General features: G+C 44.9%; 1 protein-coding gene across 1 annotated transcript in view; it reads right to left on the reverse strand.

The window, feature by feature from the left end:
• LOC118097624 (A.superbus venom factor 1) overlaps positions 1-18,337 on the reverse strand; it is a 62,644-nt gene extending 44,307 nt beyond the window's left edge. The window contains exons 1-14 of the mRNA XM_060269009.2: positions 18,179-18,337; positions 17,332-17,524; positions 15,541-15,703; positions 11,689-11,759; positions 11,304-11,389; positions 10,319-10,401; positions 10,037-10,127; positions 9,356-9,458; positions 9,133-9,253; positions 7,794-7,909; positions 7,019-7,165; positions 5,611-5,823; positions 4,532-4,726; positions 106-267 (exon numbers count right to left, since the gene is read on the reverse strand). Of these exons, the coding sequence (XP_060124992.2) occupies positions 106-267; positions 4,532-4,726; positions 5,611-5,823; positions 7,019-7,165; positions 7,794-7,909; positions 9,133-9,253; positions 9,356-9,458; positions 10,037-10,127; positions 10,319-10,401; positions 11,304-11,389; positions 11,689-11,759; positions 15,541-15,703; positions 17,332-17,524; positions 18,179-18,249 (1,815 nt within the window). The 5' untranslated portion in view covers positions 18,250-18,337. The remainder of the gene's footprint in view (positions 1-105; positions 268-4,531; positions 4,727-5,610; positions 5,824-7,018; positions 7,166-7,793; positions 7,910-9,132; positions 9,254-9,355; positions 9,459-10,036; positions 10,128-10,318; positions 10,402-11,303; positions 11,390-11,688; positions 11,760-15,540; positions 15,704-17,331; positions 17,525-18,178) is intronic.
• Positions 18,338-20,181: the final 1,844 nt, after the last annotated feature.

The raw sequence follows: 20,181 nt of genomic DNA on the forward strand, positions 1-20,181 counted from the left end.
ATTGTGTACATTTCCCAATCAACCTCCAACAGCCCCTGCTGAACGTGCCTTTACCAACTGAATTTTCTACATTCTCGTGTCATCGTGCATCGTTCCCTGCCTCACCTTGGTTTGTGTAAGCTTGTACTTCTTGTTAAGCACATAGACTCCTTTGTCCACAGCCACAAGACCAACCCAAGCATTTGCATCTCCTTCGAGTTTGATATTCACTTGATCTCCTGGCTCGTGAATCTGGTCATCTTCCTGATGTTCTCCTTTCACAACCAGCTGCTTGAACAAGGCAACAAAGAAGTTCAGTTCTGTGGCAGGGAAAGTGCCTGAATGACTGTCTTGGGAGGGAAGAAGAATTGCTATTTTATATTATATCAGTCTCCCCTACGTTTCCTTCTCCGAGAGCTGAAGAAGGGGACAAGCAAAAGGTAGTTTCCTGACCAGACAGTAAATCAACACTGTGCAACCTGGTAAACAGTGAAATTTGGAGCACATAAATCGGATATGCTTAAGATGAATATACTGTCATCTTAAAAGCAAGCCTGTCAGTTAGCCTGTTCATTTAGAGAAGGTTCAGTTCAGTTGTATATCTATGGATGTTTGCCTGTTAATAAAATACCTGTTCTAAATTACTTGACTGAATCTGGAACTTCATGTTGAAGACAGCATATGATGCCAGGAAATACATTCTGTGAAAGTACTATGGAATATTTGAGGGCTCTGAATCCTTATCTCTCACACACAAGGCAGCTGAGGAAAGAAGCAGAGGCAGGGATGGAGACGCTGACAGGAAAATGTTGGTTTTCAACAATGGCCAAGATTGAGCAGAGATTGGGGGGGGGGGGCTGAGGAGGAAAAGTGGCAGTTTAAAGCAAGGTGCGCCGCTGTACTCGGTGTACTTCCTCCCTGTCAGATTCGGATTCGTCGGTGAGGTCTTCGTGGTAGACCCTCGGTTGGGATGGCGGGGCCGGTCGTGCCTCTTGCGTTGACCTCTCGGCGCCTTCGGTTGCCAGGGCTTCCTCCAGAGCAATCTGGAACGTGAGGTCTTTTTTGGCGTAGAGGCGTCGTTGCAACATCTCGTCCCTCAGGCCACCGACGAGGCGGTCACGAAGCATGTTCTCCAATTCTGAGAAGTTGCATAACCGGGCGGCTTGGCGGAGGGAGGTCACAAACCCAGTTATGGTTTCCCCCGGGGCTTGCCGTTTTGCGTAGAAGGCATTTCGGCAAGCTACCACCGAGGGCTGTGGTGAGAAGTGCTCCTTCAGCCGTTCCATTATTGTTTTGTAAGAGACGGTAGCGACATCTCTAGGTGCAAGGAGAGCCCGGGCGATTTCAAACGTCTCCTCTCCACAGACGCTGAAGAATGTCGCCCTCTTCATGGCATCGTTGGTGACTTCTTTCGCTTGCAGGAGGAAGTTGAAACGGGCGGCGTACCCTTCCCAGTCTCCTGATGCTGGTTTGAATGGCGAGAAGCTGCTGTCGGTTGCCATTCTGGGTTCCTTGGGTCCTGGAGCTGAAGCCTGGATGCACGGTGCGATGCAGCGGTGCAGCAGGTGGCGGTGCTGCGGTGCAGTGCGTGGTGGCGGTCAGCTCAGCAGGATCCCATCCTCGTCGCCAGTGAAGTATACTCGGAGTCAAGAGTGAATTTCATGCTCTTTATTCAGCTCATAGTCATCAAGGAGGAGAAGAGAAGACGAATGGCTCTTTTCCCAAAACCATCTGCTTATATACATTATTTACACAATGGGCCTTGCGTGATTGGCTACTTCAGGGCTACACCTGTGGGCCAATTATATTGTGGATTGACTTTTGCCTGCAGCCTGATTGGCTGCTCCTACAGGCCAATCAGGTAGCAGATTCACTTCTGCCAGCCGCCTGATTGGCTGCTCCAGCAGGCCAATCAGGTTGCGGATTCACTTCCACCTGGAGTTGGATTGGGTAGCTCCCGCTGATTCTGAATCCTATTGTTCTAGGATTCAGCTCAGTACATAACAGTTTCACTATAGCGAGAAGAGAACTGAGGAAAAACTCTGTTATATTAGCATTTTAGTGTTAGCTTCTCTTTTGTACCCATCTCTGCTATTTCTCCTTGTTGACATTTTAAAAAGTAGAAACAAACTGTCAGTTTGCATTTCTTGGTGCAGAAAGTATTGATCTGATGTGAGCTTTCCTATTCTAATAAATTCAAGAGGATTCTGGAAGCTTCTCAGTGTGGAAGAAACAAGCGGAAGGTTTGTGGTGTTTGGGTTATTCCTTCAGAGAAGCTGAGTACAGGTGGCTAAAACTGGTTCTGTTATCTCTTTCAGTCAAGGTCATGCTGACTATAATAGTGAGGCCAGAAGGAGCCTGGGTTTCATTCTCTCTTTTCCTTCTGGTGTGGTGTTCTGTAAAGTTTAGTCTTATTATAAGTTGTTGTAAGTTTAAGTTAAGTCTGCTGCAACTGGATTTCTTATGGACAGTGCCAATCCTGAATGTATTGGATTTCTGAGCATTATGCTCATTCGCCTTCAGTAGCAGTGAAGCTTTGCTGGATGAAATATACAGTAATTGCCTCTGGTATTATTATTATTATTATTATTGCAAATACTGCAACGTGTTTAAGTTTTTACTCTGCTATACATTGGAATCTACTCTGGATCAATATTGAGTAGAATTTCAGTGACACAAACATCCCTTCCCAATCGGTTCGGACCTCTCCCACTCCTTTCCATTTTCAGGGTCTTTCCTTTCCATCAGCCCTGCCATTGTCACTGCTGTTGTATAACCTGCTTTCTCTTCAGCTCCCCTAACTGACCTTCTGTAACGGATTAGCCTCAGGATGGAAGATTTATTACACCCTGGATTAGAAAGAGTTAATCCACCTCCAACTTAACTGACAGGGCATCTTTAGGAGGTGGGACTGTGCCCGGTTTAAAAAGGAGGGAATAACCGTTTTGGCAGTTGGAAGAGTGGGAGGGTGGTGACGAAGAGGGAAGAAGACGGGTGTGGGGCCAGGATAGTGGTGGTTTAGGTTAGGCTTAGGATAACTTGAAGTTAAAGTCTGACAGAGAGTATGTATAACTGTAACTAAGCTTTAGTTACAGGTAGGTAGCCGTGTTGGTCTGAGTCGAAGCAAAATAAAAAAATTCCTTCAGTAGCACCTTAAAGACCAACTAAGTTTATATTTTGGTATGAGCTTTCGTGTGCATGCACACGAAGAAGTGTGCATGCACACGAAAGCTCATACCAAAATATAAACTTAGTTGGTCTTTAAGGTGCTACTGAAGGAATTTTTTTATTTTGCTGTAACTAAGCTTGTAAACTTATGCATCGTTAAGCAAAGAAAAACCTATGTTCTCAAGAAAATAAAATTCATCTTCTTTTTGTGCCAAAGAGTATCGTCTTGGTTATTCCAGCAGCATATTAAAACTCACAGAGGTGGAGACTCAGAAAAGGGCAAAACTTACCTAAGGAAAAGGGGATAGTTTGTGTCCTAGCATCACACAGGAAGGGCAGTATGGTGAAAACCAAGAGTGCCACAAATTTGCCAGGGTGATATGGCAGACTGATACAGTGGGGATCTGAGTTGAGGGAGTCCCTGTTCTGTAGGCAAGAGGTTGTTCATTCAAATAGCCCTGAGTGTTTGTGAGATCAGGCCACGAAAGCTGGAATTAGACTCTCTTCACTGAGAAGCCCAGAATTGAGGGGTTTATTTTAAGGGGTAAGGAATAGAGTGGGGATTGCTTTACCCCTGTACCCTTTCGTCTCATAATCTATTGGCAATGTCGGCGAGGGGGTTCGTCGCAACCTCGTCTTCATGAAAAGCCAGGATTGTGATATGGCAATACAAATCCTCCAAGGAAGGGGGCTGTAGGTGACAGGTGTTCATTTTTATGTAAGTGTGAAGAAACACATATTTGGTAGGATGGAAGAATTTGTCTATTTTTGTTTCTCCGAATTTATCATTTTTCTTATCTAAAATTCAATTATCCACATTTCTACGGTACATTAGTTTGCCATTTTAAAATACCTCATGAAAATTCAAAATTTCTCCTAGTATATGCACATTTTATATGAAATTTTTCCTAAAATGCACATTTTTTGCAGGAATATAACACATTTAATATGCCGGTTTTTTATATATTATCTGATTTTTCACAAATATATGTATCTTATGCACACATTCCTCTAATATAACAACTCTGTGCATGCATTATTTGGTTGGGGAAGTGCCTGAGAACATTCAAAGAAATGCAAATTTCAAAGAATAGCTGCATTTTGGTTCTCACATTGTTTCAGAATGGACAAATTCAGTGGTTTTGCACTGAACTATGAGCTGAATTTCTTCCCCCTTCCCATTTTAGTTATTATGGGTTAAAACATTTGCACGTACATTGTAAGGTTCTACTCATTTTCTAACCCAAAGTGAAACAAAACTGTGAGAGAACTCTTATTCCAAATGCTCTTAAAAAACAGTGAATGATGGGAAGGGGGAGTGAATTTATTGCACTTTTGCAATAACTTGCACTGTTACAGGAAATCCATGGGAAGAGCGACATACCGTTCCCATGCAGGTGTCCTTCACATCCATCCAGACAGAGTCGGTCACAATCTCATTGTTCCCCACTTGGTAGTAAGCCACAATCCGGAAGGAAGGGATGAGCTCTGGGGTGATGGGCAAGGAAAAGGTCACCAAATTCTGTCCTGCTTCTCTGCGCTGCCTCCCAACCTTGAACACTTTCCCCTTAGTCAAGATCTGGTGGTAAACAAGAGATCCTGTTTAACGTGAAGGAGGTTAGCAAGCATAGACTGGTTTGAACAAAACTCCCTGCAATTGGACTAACTCACATAACAAGTGTAATGCAAATGTTTTTCACCTCACGGAGCACTGCGACATAGAAAAGCTTATTTTGGGGGATGCCTTTTTTCTTCCTTTTTTACAATTTTTTAGTGGTTTTTGCCATTTACATTTATATTCAAATAATCATACATATAGGATTCCATGAATCATTGGACTTCCTTCTGCCCCTCTGTGGGTTCCATCTACATTCCTTTTTTTTTAACTGCATCATTTAAAATTCTACATTTTCTTAAAAATCCCTGTTTTCCCATAGTTCTTATTACATTACAAGTGTTGTTACAGTCCTGACAAAGTTTTTAGTTGTTTACAGTGTTCTCTCAGGTAAATTATAATTTTTCCCCACTCTTTAGTAAAATTTCTATCTTCTTGATTTCTGATCTTCCTGGTCATTTTCGCCATTTCGGTGTACAGTGGTACCTCGGTTTAAGTACACAATTGGTTCCGTAAGTCTGTACTTAACCTGAAAGTAATGGGAAATGGATTAATCCGTTCCAGACGGGTCCGCGGAGTACTTAAACTGAAAGTACTCAAACCTAAGCGTAATTAAACCGAGGTATGACTGTAATCCATCATCTTTATCAGCCATTCTCCTCTGGTCAAGGCTTTGTCTTCTTTCAGCCAAGAAGGCAGGTGCTGTAGGAAATATACTGAAACCTGTTTTTCCATGAGGACTAGACACATGACTGAAGACTTCCCTCTTCCCTCTCGCACCAACACCTTCAATAGTGACAGTTGTATAGAGACTTGGCCCTCAGGCTTCCATTCTGCCCAGTACTTACCATATAGGTGAAATATTGGATCTGATCCAGCACTTCTTGGTTGTTGCACTTCAGATTGAAATTGACAGGCAAGTTGTCTCCAGCCTTCAGCTCCATAGCTGTGACTGCCAAATGGAGATAATTTCCGGATCCTCCTTGGGTCTGGTATGCTGTAGCTATCATGGTCTTGGTTGCCTGACGTTCATTTAAAAGTTGGGGATCTTTGGTTTTTACCTACAGAAAGTGGAAAAGGTTATCTAGGGGGCTTATCCACACTTACCTTTTGCCCTGTGCTTTCTAGGTATGGGTCCACACTTTCCCGGTCTGTTTCCCAGCACTTTTTATTTTAATAATTTTTATTAAAATTTCAATTTTACAATTTCAAATAAACATTTTACAAACTTTAAAATATCCAATGGCTTCCCTTTCTCGCTTCCCATGGTTCATTTTACATATCATACATCCCTGCATATTTTACTAAAACCATTCAAATCAGTTTTCCACTTTTACATCTATCAAAAATTAAGGTCTGCAAATAATAACACTCTGAAGATCCCAGGCCCCAGGGAGATTAGACTGGCCTCGACCAGAGCCAGGGCCTTTTCAGCCGTGGCCCCAGCCTGGTGGAACACTTTCTCACAAGACACCAGAGCCCTGTGGGATTTGACACCTTTCCGCAGGCCCTGCAAGATGGAGCTGTTCCGCCAGGCCTTTGGTTGGGGTTCAGTCTGATTCTTCTCTTTCCGTATAAGAACAAGTATTAAAGAGGCCTCCGAGCCCGCTCACAGGTCCTTTATAAGACCAGTGGTAACAGTTGGCCCTGGAGAATATTAACCACTCTCAATTTTACCCATGGACTGCCATCTGTCCAGATTTTAATTTGCTCTGAATTAATTTTAAGATGTATTTTAATTAATTGATTGCCTGTTTTTATGTTCTTATGTTCTTTGTATACTGTGTTCGTTTTATGATGTTAGCCACCCTGAGCCCGGCTCCGGCCAGGGAGGCCAGAGTACAAATAAATTATTATTATTATTATTATTATTATTATTATTATTATTATTATTAATGCTGCCAGCGTTTTCAGCTGTATACAGTTATTTTCCATATATTCAATAAATGCGTACCAATCTTCTTTAAACGTATGTTCTTCTTGCTCTCTTATTCTATATGTTAAATCTGCAAGTTGTGCATATTCTGTCAACTTAAGTTGACAATCCTCTTTGGTTGGGACCTCGCTTACTTTCCATTTTGGGGATAACAAAACACTCTATGCACTGAGCTATGGACCCTTCCTTAAAAATTCCAAGGTACCCCCCCCCCCATGAACAGTTGCTTTGGTTCTGTGTGCGGAAGATACACACAGTAACTGCCAGTAGCACAATTCATGCATTTGAAGGGAACTTGGCATGGCCTCGGGGGGACTCACTGTGATTCTGAGCTCTTGGCTGTTTGCTGGGGTGTTCAGGATCAGCTTGGCCGTCCCATCATTCTGGGTGGTTCCTTCAGCTGCAATTGGCTCTGTCACCACAGGTACACGGGAAGCTGGGGAGCCATCAGGATTGGTGACAAACACCTAAGCAATTGAGAAGGACGAGGTGAATGAGTTGGAGATGCAGCCGCCTCTGCAGAGCCAACACCACTTTCCCCAAGAGATCCATGGATTTAACAGATTTCCCACAGCTCCTTAGGTTCGCCACTGTCGATTTCTAAGAGCCTGGGACTGGGCCATGAAAGGAAGAGAGACTCGGGTGAACATTCCTGTTATGGCGTTGTTGCAGCTACTCTCGAGTAAAGACACCCAAGTCCGTCCTGTCTTTAACGGTTTTATTGTGCATAATATTTACAGTGCAGAGATAGCTGAAAATATGACCTCCTAGTCACTCACAGAATCCGGGAGTGGACGTTTCCTGTTGCATAACCAGCATAAGAGCTTGGGCACCCCGAAACGCCTCCTCCTGACCTTACATTTGGTGGCGTGCCTTAATTCGGGCGCCGGAAGGGGCTGCCTTTTCCCCTCCACCTGCTGGTCAGGGCAGCGCAAGGGCTCTCCCACATTGCTGAGCCTTGCTTCCTCCATCCCGCCAACTTCCTCATTCCCCCCCACCTGACCCGCTGCTGCTGCTGCTGCTGCTCTCACTGGGCGTAGTGCTGGTCAGCAGGATGGAGGGAGGTTCCCCGTAGGGAGGTCCCCTGACAATTACCATCAGTTCAAAGGGCATCCCTGGCTTGAAGTACTTGGGGGTTTTCGTGAAGTGGATCTGATAGGGCGATGTCACAAGGCTGATGTCAGCTCGCTCAGTCACCACCATGTCACTGCCTGCAGAAAGGAGAAGAGGGGATGCAGAGAAGAAATGAAGCCAAGCTGTTTCACAGGGAGAGAGAAATCTTCAAGTTGTTTCAGAGCCTTTCAGCAGGCATTTAAAGGAGGTTTTCTGTTTTTACGATGAATTAGTTTTATCCACTGTATGCTTTTTGTCGTTTTTATGTACGGTACACCACTTGGAAATTTCAGTAATTAAATAGCTGAATTAGTTTAAAATAATAAGATGCCTTGGAGAAGCCAATGTAGGTCTACTCAGAAGTAAATTCCGCTGAGTTCAACGGGACCTACTTTCAGAAAAGTGTGGCTAGGGATTGCAGCCTTGTAAAGGGATAAATGAAGGCAGGAATTGGTGTCTAAATGATACAGCAAGGCTCTTTAAAATGTCAACCCTAATGGCAAGGTAGATAGCATCATTTGACCTTCATATCAGGCAGCAAATATCTTAGATCCAGCCCAGCCCAGAACGTGGTGAGTAAACTTGAGAAACTGCTGCTCTGGAAGCAACAAATAAACTCAGCAAACAGCACATTTTGCACATTTCCCTTGGGCCCTAGCTGGAATCTTGTGAACCCCAGATTTCTTTGTAAAGAAGGAAAGATTTCTAGACTTCATGGTTACATAGGCAAGTTTAAGCATTCAATGGCAAAAAGAATACAGACAGGAACTAAAAACAAGCTCAAATTTATTACCAGGTTTCCTGATTCCAATACAGGTATAATATATTTTTTTCTTTCCAGGAGTTGGGTGAAGATTATTCCTTTGCAAAATTAAATAGTTTGGCATTATAATGTTACAGAATAAAATGTCTGGCTGTAATAATCCAAATCAGAAGGGGCTGAATAGTCTCAAAGCAACATTATGAACTGCTGTAGGTTAGAGGTCTGGACAGTGGCAAAACGAGAGTCGGCCTGTTCTGCACTGGCTCCCTGCTTTTGGAATGCTCTCCCTAGAGAGACTCAACACATATCTTTAGGTGCCAGACGAAAATATTCCTCTCCTCCCAGGCCTTAGGCTAATTAAACTATCTATGGCCTTTTAAACTGTGGGGGCAGCGACAGGTATTGTTTGTTTGTTACTATGTTGAGTATTTTTGTCTATTTATATTGCAACCCGCCCTGTGATCCTCAGGTGAAGGGCGGTATAAAAATTTAATGAATAATAAAATTCCATGTATTGAACAACTTGCTATTCCATCTGGTTTTCAGACTGACACTCACCTGACTCTGTCATCACTGTCACAGAGACATAGAGGGAGTGCCCAATAAGATGGTTGAGGTTGTGAAATCGAGTCTGAAGGATGTCTCTCCTTAGGATTCCTTCCCCTTCTCCATTACTAATCTGAAAAAAGGAAAATGGGAGGAAAGCCAAGTGATACGTGTGTGAGAGAGAGAGAGGGGGGGGGAGGGAGTGAGAGAGTACATACACATAAACACACCCTACCTCTATTCTCTGGAGTGAGTCCGGAATGCTGTGTTTGACGCCATCCATTTTCACTCCAAAGAGGACAAAGGCCATACCCGCCACACTCTTCCCATAGAGGAACCTAAAACAACAAAATCCAACATCAAATAAGGGCCAAATTAAAAAATGATAGGGCTATCTGTTAGAGGCACCATACTTCTCAGTAACAGTTGCTGGGAATCACAAGGAGAGAGAGGGCTTTTGTGCTCACATCATGCCGAAAAACTTTCCTCCTGTGCTGGGGTCCCAACATAAACCATGCACAAACACACACACAGAGAGAGAGCTGTTATTAGCACCCCGCCAGAGGTGCTGCACTGAGGCAAATATTGGTATGCACCTGTGACATCATGTACCCAATGTGGGACGCGACACACGCACATCATCGGGAGGAGGGCTTGCCCAGAGTCACGCGGCTTCAATGGGCGCTTTGAAAACCTTCGATGCTGCACTGTGCTTGGCTCTGTGGTTCAACCACCCCTGCCCCTCACTAATGGGGCAGCTGAACCCCCTGGTAAGGAATATTGAGGGGGTGACGACACCTCTGCTCCCTGGAGTTGGCACGGCTGCTCCCTGCTATGCTATGAATTCTAGATATGTTAATTTTATTTCACACCAATAATAACGTGCCTTTACCTTCCCACAGTTGCAGACACCCACCTTGCAGTGATAGACACTCTGAAATCCCTGTTGCTGTCAATGTAATAAAATTTAGATGATGGCTCAACTATGACTTCGAAGCTTGGCAATACTAAAGAAAGAAATAGGGGAAGAAGAACATATAAATATTTGAGGAGAGATGTGACTTTTTAGGACATTTGAAAAGTATGAGCAATCCCAAAGCAGAGCTGAAGGACCAAAGGGCGTCTTCCAAGGGATTAAAGAGGAAACAGTGCCTGTGATGGGCCAGGAAAAGTGCTAAGCAGAGATGGTCATCCTTACCATATTCCTTGACATCAAATTGCGTGGTGAAGGTCTCCTGTGGGGACTCTTGATACTTGGCCACAATCTTCCAGGTCCCCAAGCTAGAGTAGGAAAAGGAAGGAATCTTCACTGCTTCTGCTTTGTCAACTCATTATATTAAAGGTGGAATAAGAATGGGCTGCAGGGCCTCTTCTTGTCATGGGTGAGGTTAGAATATAGTCTATGTCCCTTGATGGTCATTCCCCCTGGTGGTGGTCGGAAGGATGATGCTTAGGGTCCTCTCTGGAGGCCAGCAGAGAAAAACACCATGGCTGAGGGAGGGGGCGAATCTGCTACAGTGGAGGGCTCAGTTTGTCAAAGTGGGCAGGAACATACACCCACAAGCTCCTTTAGTACCCTTGGATGCAGCTCATCAGGCCCTGGAGATTTGAATTCATTTAAACCACAAAGCCTAGGGCTTGCCGAGCAGAAGGTCAGCAGTTCGAATCCCTGCGACGGGGTGAGCTCCCGTTGCTCGGTCCAAGATCCTGCAAACCGCTCTGGCGGGAAGGTAAACGGCGTTTCCATGTGCTGCTCTGGTTCACCAGAAGCGGCTTTGTCATGCTGGCCACAAGACCTGGAAGCTGTACGCTGGCTCCCTCGGCCAATAACGCGAGATGATCGCTGCAACCCCAGAGTCGGTCACGACTGGACCTGATGGTCAGGGGTCCCTTTACCTTTACTATCTTGGGCTGCAGCTCCCTCCTTACATCATTAATTCATCATTGATGTGCTTTCTTTGCCAATTGCTGTTTCAGCTCACAGAAACAGTGTACAGAACAGTGTACAGAAACAGTGCTTTTTTCTAGAAAAATAGGTGCTGGAACCCACCATGAACACCTCCCTTGTTCTCTTAGAATGGCGCCCACCTGAGAGGTGCCGGAACTGAGTTCAGGCACGTTCTGGCTGAAATAAACAGTCCTGTGTACAAATTTGGTTTGAGGTAATATTCATGGCCAAATACCTGACAATCTCTGGTAAGGGGTGAGGCTGGAAGTTTCTTGAAGTAGGATTGATGAATGACTGCCTGACAACAATTCCTTCTGGTGTCTGAAAGAGGGAAAGTATATTTAAAGGGATGTTGGCAAGGGGGGGGGGGAATACTGGCACTTACTGGTAATATTTGTATTCCATAGTGCAAGAGTTCTTATGGAGCACAGGAGCTTGTGTCCACACAAGTTGTGCACCATCAAGATGAGGAGGCCAAATGTGATGCACTAAATAGAGCACTAGATCGAGACCAGAAAATGTTTGCTCAGCCATAAAGCATACCCTCCAACATTTCTCCGAGGAAAATGGCTCTGGCTATACCCACCACACAGACACATACGCATACATGTATCACTCACCTCAAACTCGACAATCACAGGCTTATCCAAAATATGCATGTTGTGATTCACAGAAAAGATACGGTAGTGCACTGAGAAGGAAGAGAGAAGATGTTTGTTATATACCCTGTAAAGGTAAAAAGGTAAAGGACCCCTGGACGGTTAAGTCCAGTCAAAGCTGGGGTTGCGACTATGGGGTTGCGACACTCATCTCGCTTTCAGGCCAAGGGAGCCAGTGTTTGTCCACAGACGGCTTTCCAGGTCATCTGGCGAGCATGACTAAACAGCTTCTGGCGCAACGGGACACTGTGACGGAAACCAGAGTGCAAGGAAACACTGTTTACCTTTCTGCCACAGCGGTACCTATTTATCTACTTGCACTGGTGTGCTTTCAAACTGCTAGGTTGGCAGGAGGTGGGACAGAGCAACGGGAGCTTACTCCGTTGCAGGGATTTGAACCGCTGACCTTCCGATCGGCAAGCCCAATAGTTTAGACTACAGCGCCACCTGCATCCCTTTTACCATATACCCTGTGCATTTGGTTTGGCAAAGTTTCATGGCTTCCCTCAAAGCACTCAGTGAACAGCAATGTTTTAAGAATGCTGATAATTACCGTATATTCCGGCGTATAAGATGACTGGGCATATAAGATGACCCCAACTTTTCCAGTTAAAATATAGAGTTTGGGATATACTCACCGTATAAGAAATATGACCCGGCATATAAGATGATACCCAACTTTTGAGAAGATTTTCCTGGGTTAAAAAGTAGTCTTGTACGCAGGAATATACGCAGGAATATTTGCTAGAGATCTCTAGATCAGGCATCCCCAAACTGCGGCCCTCCAGATGTTTTGGCCTACAACTCCCATGATCCCTAGCTAACTGGACCAGTAGTCAGGGATGATGGGAATTGTAGTCCAAAACATCTGGAGGGCCGAAGTTTGGGGGTGCCTGCTCTAGATCCTACACAGGATAACTTTGGGATCAGGATAAGTTAAACTGACTAGAACACAGCTTGTATTTCTAATTTAAAGTGTCACCAGTCAGGAAACAAACACTTGTTTTTTTACAAATAGTTAAGCAAATGTGAACAACGTATTTCGCCCAATTGCCACACCTCTTACAGAGTAATTGTTTCCTAGCACTCAAAGAATAATGATTGGTGTTTGGAGGGGAGATGATTTCTAGAAATGAACAAAGGGCTGTTCAAGAAAGTGACAGAAACAAAGTCAGGAAAAGAAGGGTGGAAATACATGGAAGCCTGTTGTGCAATCCTTCATCGTACAAATGTGCAAGTGTCTCACTCCTCCACACACAGCTCTCAAAATATCAGGTCGCAATGGACATTCCTGAAGAAGGGAGCCATTTCACTCTGGAATTCCTCCATTAATGCATCTTTGAAGTAGCCTGGACAGGACCAGTTTGGTTACCATTTTTTCTCAGGATAGCTGCAAGGGGATGCTTCTAACATTTTGTTTTTAAAAACTGGAAAAATGACTAGTTGGTATTTAAATGGAATTCCAGAAAGTGGTTAATATTAGTTCTGGATTATAGAATTCCCATATCTTCTCTCTGTGACACGCATACATTTCTCATTGTTTTAACTCTACATTTCCATGTATCTCAATATATGGATGTGAGGACCCACAGATCTTCCTTTAGACATTAAAGCCCCAAATGCACATAGGCTAGAGACAGGCAAGAGTTGTAAAGTGAATTGATTCTTCAAAACTTCCCCTAGTCTATGCACATTTAGTCTTCCAGCTCACATTCATATCTTGAGCTGCAGAGGTCTTGCATTGTTTAAAGTCAGATAGTTTTGATGTTTTGCATTATTCCATAAAGTTTTCTATACTGTCATTGTTTCTGGCCATTGTGTTGCTTTCAATTTTGCTGAGTTGTTTAAAGAACCGGCAGACTCTCCATCAAAACTTTCCACTTTGAAAGTAGATTCACTTGTAGTTGTGGACTGCATTGAGGAAGTGTGCTGCTCACCTGATCTCCCTCCAGCTGAGACACACCTGCACACTGGCACAGAGAAGAGGAGGTGTGAAACAGTAGCAGCTGGGAGGTCAGCGCAGTGCAAATGCACCAGCAGAGCCAATCCAGTGCTCCTTCTTGTATGTTTGCACTGTGCTGCCCTCCCTGTACCCACCGCTCTCTGTGTCAGTATACAGCAGCCACTCATCTGGGAGAGACCAGGCGTGTGGCACAGCACCACCACACCAGCTTCTATTGTCACTTCGCCTGCCGAACACCATGGGTAGGCAAACTAAGGCCCGGGGGCCGGATCTGGCCCAATCGCCTTCTAAATCCGGCCCACAGACGGTCCAAGAATCAATGTGTTTTTACATGAGTAGAATGTGTACTTTTATTTAAAATGCATCACTGGGTTATTTGTGGGGCATAGGAATGCGTTCATTTTTATTTTTATTTTCAAAATATAGTCTGGCCCCCCACAAGGTGTGAGGGACAGTGAACCGGCCCCCTGCTGAAAAAGTTTGCTGACCCCTGGTGTACACCTTCAAGGTAATAAGAACAACAACAACAACAACAACAACAACAACAACAACAACAACAACAACAACATATTATTTATACCCTGCCCACCTGGCTGGGTTTCCCCAGCCACCCTGGGCAGTTCCCCACCCAATATTAAAAACACGATAAAAGATCAAACATTAAAAACTTCCCTAAAAAGGGCTGCCTTCAGACATCTTCTAAAAGTCAGAGCTGTTTATTTCCTTGACATCTGATGGGAGAGCGTTACACCAGGCGGGTGCCACTACTGAGAAGGCCCTCTGCCTGGTTCTCTGTAACCTCACTTCTCACAGGGAGGGAACTCAGCTAAAAATATTTCCATAAATATGTCTGTAAATAAAAAATATTGCCTTAAAAGAAAAGGTTTTTAATAGAGGGTGAATTGAATGGGGGGGCCGGTTTGGAGGAGAGGCAGAAATAAGAGCTAATTTGTCCATGGTTAGGGGGCACAATCTGGACGGTTCTGGCAGGGGCGCAAGATCACCTAGCTACGGCTCTGTGTACTGGGAGCCAATGTAGGTCTTTCAGGACCAGTGTTATATGGTCTTGGCAGCCACTCTCAATCAACAGCCTAGTTGCCACATTCTGGATTAGTTGCAGTTTCCGGGTCACCTTCAAAGGTAGCCCCACATAGAGCGCATTGCAGTAATCCAAGCGAGAGATAACCAGAGTATCCACCACTCTGGTGAGGCAGTCTGCGGGCAAGTGGGGGTCTCAGCCTGTGTACCAGATGGAGCTGGTAGACAGCTGCCCTGGATACAGAATTAACCTGAACCTCCATGGACAGCTGTGAGTCCAAAATGACTCTCAGGCTGCGCACCTCATCCTTCAGGGGCACAGTTACCCCATTCAGGATCAGGGAGTCCCCCACACTTGCCCGCCCCCTGTTTTCCCCAAACAGTATTTCTGTCTTGCCATGATTGTGTAGGTCAGGCATCCCCAAACTTTGGCCCTCCAGATATTTTGGACTACAATTCCCATCTTCCCCAACCACTAGTCCTGTTAGCTAGGGATCATGGGAGTTGTAGGCCAAAACATCTGGAGGGCCGCAGTTTGGGGATGCCTGGTGTAGGTAGAAGAGAGCCTGCTGGTTCTTTAAGAAGTGCAAAACCCTGCAAGACCTGTTTACCAGTGGTAAAAGAGCTATGTCTCTCTCAGACAAACTTCAACTGTCTGTTGTGTGAGTTGGGGAATCATCCATTCCTAGCTCTAGTGGCAAGGGAAGGATCTATGAACAGCGGAGATCTGCAGATGGCAAGTAGGTTATCCACTCCAGATCCCTCCTGCAGTTCCAGATAATGTTATGAGAGGGACTAGCAGAAGGCTTTACCTTTGGATCCAGGTGTATAGATGGTTTTATCTGTCTGGATGAAGAGATATCCACTGTGGAAGGAGACCAGAACCATCTTCTCCAATGTGAACTGAGGACACTTGGCCACAACAATCACATACTGCTTTTGCTTGGAATCCTTCTTCATATCATTGGCAGAAACCTGCAGGGGCAAATCAGGGGCTTGAAATCAGATATCTCCTGGTTTTTGCTCACAAGGCAAATAGTAGCAAACTCAAATCCCTGCTAAGTAATGGAGCTCAGTAGGTGACCAGTTGCTAACTCTCAGCCTAGTAAATCTTCACAGAATTCTTATGAGGATAAGATTGGGGTAGGAGAAATAACACATTCAGGTTGCGAAAGTGCACTGGTTTTTTATGATGCTGGTTTTAAAAAAATAAGATGTGGATTTAAAAGAAATAATTAGCATTCAATGTTGTGCACTGAAAGAAAGTTATATGAAAATGGTGTGCTGGTGGTATTTAACTCCTACTAAGTTGGCAAAAGCTCACTGGAAGGACAGATCGTGAAGCTGAGGCTCCAATACTTTGGCCACCTCATGAGAAGAGAAGACTCCCTGGAAAAGACCCTGATGTTGGGAAAGATTGAGGGCACAAGGAGAAGGGGACGACAGAGGACGAGATGGTTGGACAGTGTTCTCGAAGCTACGAACATGAGTTTGACCAAACTGCAGGAGGCAGTGGAAGACAGGAGTGCCTGGCGTGCTATGGTCCATGGGGTCACGAAGAGTCGGACACGACTAAACGACTAAACAACAACAACAACAACAACAACAACAACAACAAGTTGGCAAAAATGTACAAGTACAAATCCCTGCTGGAAATGTAAAGAAAAAAGAAGGTACCTTTTATCATATGTGGTGGACTTGTAAGGTAATAAAAGCTTTCTGGGAGATGATATACAATGAAATGGAAAAAAAATGTTTAAAATAACCTTTTCTATTAGGAATTATAGGTACTGACATCCCAAAAGAACAGAAAAAAACTTTTTAATGTATGGAACAACAACCGCCCAGATGCTACTAAACCCAGAGAAGGAAAGGAGACAGTGTCCCTATCAGAGAGGAGATGGACTATGCCGAGATGACAAAATTGACTGGAAAACTCAGAAACCAAGAGGACAAAAACTTTATAAAAGAATGGGAAAAATTTATAAGTTGCTTAGGAGACCACTGTAAACAGATGGAAACATTAGCGTAACAATTACCATGGATAATATGGTTTGATATAAAAACTGGAGTATCAAAGAATATATAGTAATAAATGTTTAAAATGGGACCCCATGGAGGCGATGGGGGGGAGTCTGGAGATTCGGAGGAATCTCTCTGTATGGATCCTTTTTTCAATTTGTTATTTATAATTTTGTATTTGTAAAACCAAATAAAAATTATTTCCAAAAAGGAGAAATAATTATGTTGTTTATTGAGAACTATGGAAATTATTATGGTGTATTCAATATATATATCTCATTCTTCCATCAAAATTCCTGCAGAACATACTCAAGGTGCATTTTACAAACTTCTAAAGCTGATCTGCTGTATAAGATAGTCTAACAATCTGGTTCTTCTCATCTGTTACACTGAGGTCTGATGATTCACTATTGCACTATAATAGACACCCCCCAAAATAACTGACACAAATTGCAATCCTATGCTGGTAGTACTGTGTTCAACCAGGTTAAGCGTGTGTATAGGACTACAGCAGGATTTCTGCATGTATAGGACTGGAGTGCACAAAATGTCATCATCCCTAGTCGTCACTCTGCACCCACCTTTATGGCCAGGGTCACCATCATGTCACTTGCTGGCTCCATGCGAATTTTGACCATGTACAGAGTGTTTCTCTTCTGTGGGAAGTCATGGACAGAGACGGTCACCTCTGCGTCAAACTTGTGCCCATGAGCCTCCACCACAACCGTCTCTTCGGTCTCTACCCGAAGGACGCTTGGGGTGATGAGGGAGTAGCTACAGAGGAGAAAAAGTTCACAGTAGTGAGTTTGTTTGGTGCATTTCAATGTCGTATCACAGCTCCTCCATGCTGCATCTGCCAGGATGTGTTGTGAGCACTCCTTGTGCAATGGATTTCACCGTTTGCAGTTCTGCTACTGTTAATCATTGCCTACCAGCCACCATTTCTGAGGATCCATTTGCATGCCCCCCCATAGGAGCCAACTCCTAGGGGCCGAGGGGGCTTCACCTCCCCATAAAATATTTGAGGGGGCCAGACCCCCCCCCCAAGTTAATGGGCATTGACCTTCAAATGGTGTGCGTTCACCATGTCATGTGGGGCCTCCCCAATAATTTATTTAAGTTGGCACCCCTGGTGGGTGTTGAAATATGTTTGTCTTGTGGCATCTTTGTCCCTTTTAAAGCAAACTTGCCTCCCTCCCCCCCCCATTACTTCAGTCAGAGGCCTTATTTTGCAGCCCCCAAAAAAGAGTTTTGCAGCACCTTAAAGACAGAAGGAATGACGTGGCTATTGACCCATCACCTAGACATCGATTCTAACCATGTCTACATGGAAATGAAATGAGCACCATTGAATTCAGTGGGGCTTGTACCCCACTTCTTAAGAAATGTGGTGCTGGTGTGAACTGCTGAAATCTAACTTTTACTTACAGTTGGCTGTGAGAAGAATTCGGGAAAGAGACCAAGAGGACAGCCACCAGGTAGAGAGCAGTCCCCTCCATGGTGATCTGGACTCTCGGGAGGAACAGGAGAGGCACGCTACCGCCCCGTATTTATCCTCTGAGCACCCTTCCAAACCATTGCCCTTTTGCAATCTCTCCATGTTTAATCAGTAAATGGGGAGGAGTTCGAGCAACCTGGAAATTTCAAAAATAAACTAGCAAGCCTGTCAAAAACCACACAGATTTACAGTATCTGCATGTTTTTAAAAACCCATGGCTCTCCCGAAACAGATCATTCATGAGGGCAATCACGGGGAAGCAGCAATGATTACAGTCTCTCTCATTTTGTGTTCTGCCAGGCCTCCCCAGGGCAGCTATTTTGTGAACGCCACCTGCAGTATGCTCTCAAAATTCAAATTTTGCCCCCTGGTCCAAGAAGTTTGGCAATCCCACCCTCTTTTCTGGCTTTGTGGCCAGTTATCAGTCAATTATTTTCCTGAGGTTTTCTTTACTAGATATCACGTTGTTATCTGTGTTGTGTGGCAATGTCCCTCCCTCCCAGTGAGAATAAGACACGAGACACAAGTGATAGATTTTAAATGGCTGAAAAGGCCACAACTTTATTGGTTACGGATGTTGAGCGGTATTGGCTTAGGCACTGGATCCTAACCGTCTATAACCGACGCCAACCCGTGTGTTGGACGTCCACGAAGAGTGAACCACCAGTAAGGAGCCCAGTGATGTACATCAACCGGAACTCCTCCTGTGATCACCGTTAGGGGCATGCCTTACAGCCCTAACCTCCCTAGGCTTCGGACCAGACCACAGCCCCGGAATCCTTTAATGGAATACTCCTCCATTTGCAGGGTAGGCGATGGCGCTACCTACCCTCCTCAGCTCTAATGCAATTTCCAATGCCTAACCGCCAAAACCAAAAGTTGTGACAGATTGCTACGAGGTAGGCGAAAAAAACCCAAGTGGAAAAAGTCCTACCAGGCCCCTTAGCCAACCAAGGCAACCAACCGAAGTCCATAGCAAGGTCAAAGCTAGCCTAAAGGGTGGGCCACTGCAGCTGGAGCACAGGGTCAAAGAGACAGGGTTCCCGCCCGTCCACTGCTTAAAGGAAGCAGGACACCACCACCACCCTGACCGACCAGATTGGTCGATCCCCTGAATGATGTGGGCAGGAACCCACCAATCGCACAGGGGCTGAGCTCTCAGACCCCAACCCCAAGCTCTCAGACCCAGACCCCAAGCTCTCAAACCCAGACCCCAAGCAAGTGAGTCGTCAGGGGATCGGGGCCGTCCATAACCCCTTTCTAGATAAAAGGCGGCCAAACCCCGCCCTGGGTTGCAGGAGCAACATTGTTGGTTGCTAGACCCTGCCTGTGTTCCTGCCTTCGACCTCCCTAGCTTCCCTGCCTTGCTTTCCTATCCACACTTCTGACTTGCCTTAGTCCCATACCTACTTACAACAGTGGTGCTGGCGAATCCACCACCTGATCCGCCTGCAGAGTGGCTTCCTCTCCGCCTGCTTCCTCGGTTGCCCTTGTGGTGCCCTGAAGATATTCCGGACCCAGGAGATGAGGGACCGGAGCCTGAGGCAAGTGGGGGTCCTTGATGTTCTCTTTTCTCCACAGACCTGTGAGAAAAGTAAACAATTCATTAATTAATCAATTAATCAGTCGAAATAAGCAATTATCTGACTTTTAGAAGACATCTAAAGGCAGCCCTGTTTAGGGAAGCTTTTAGTATTTCATGAATGATTGTATCTTAATGTTTCGTCTGACCTTGTTCATTCTTGGCCCCAGGTGTTCTGTGTTGTCTCCAGGTGGGGGGCACAGCTCCTATACAGCATCCTCGGCCAAAGAGTTTTGGGGCCCCTCTTGGCTGCTGTCATCTTCTGGGGTGATGTCAGGCTGTTCTTGTCTAGACCCCTCTTCTTTCTTTTCTTGTAGCTGTGGGACAAAATAGTATTAATTAATTAATTAA

Source organism: Zootoca vivipara, chromosome 15 (assembly GCF_965207765.1).
Source record: "Zootoca vivipara chromosome 15, rZooViv2.hap1.1, whole genome shotgun sequence".
NCBI lineage: Eukaryota > Metazoa > Chordata > Lepidosauria > Squamata > Lacertidae > Zootoca > Zootoca vivipara.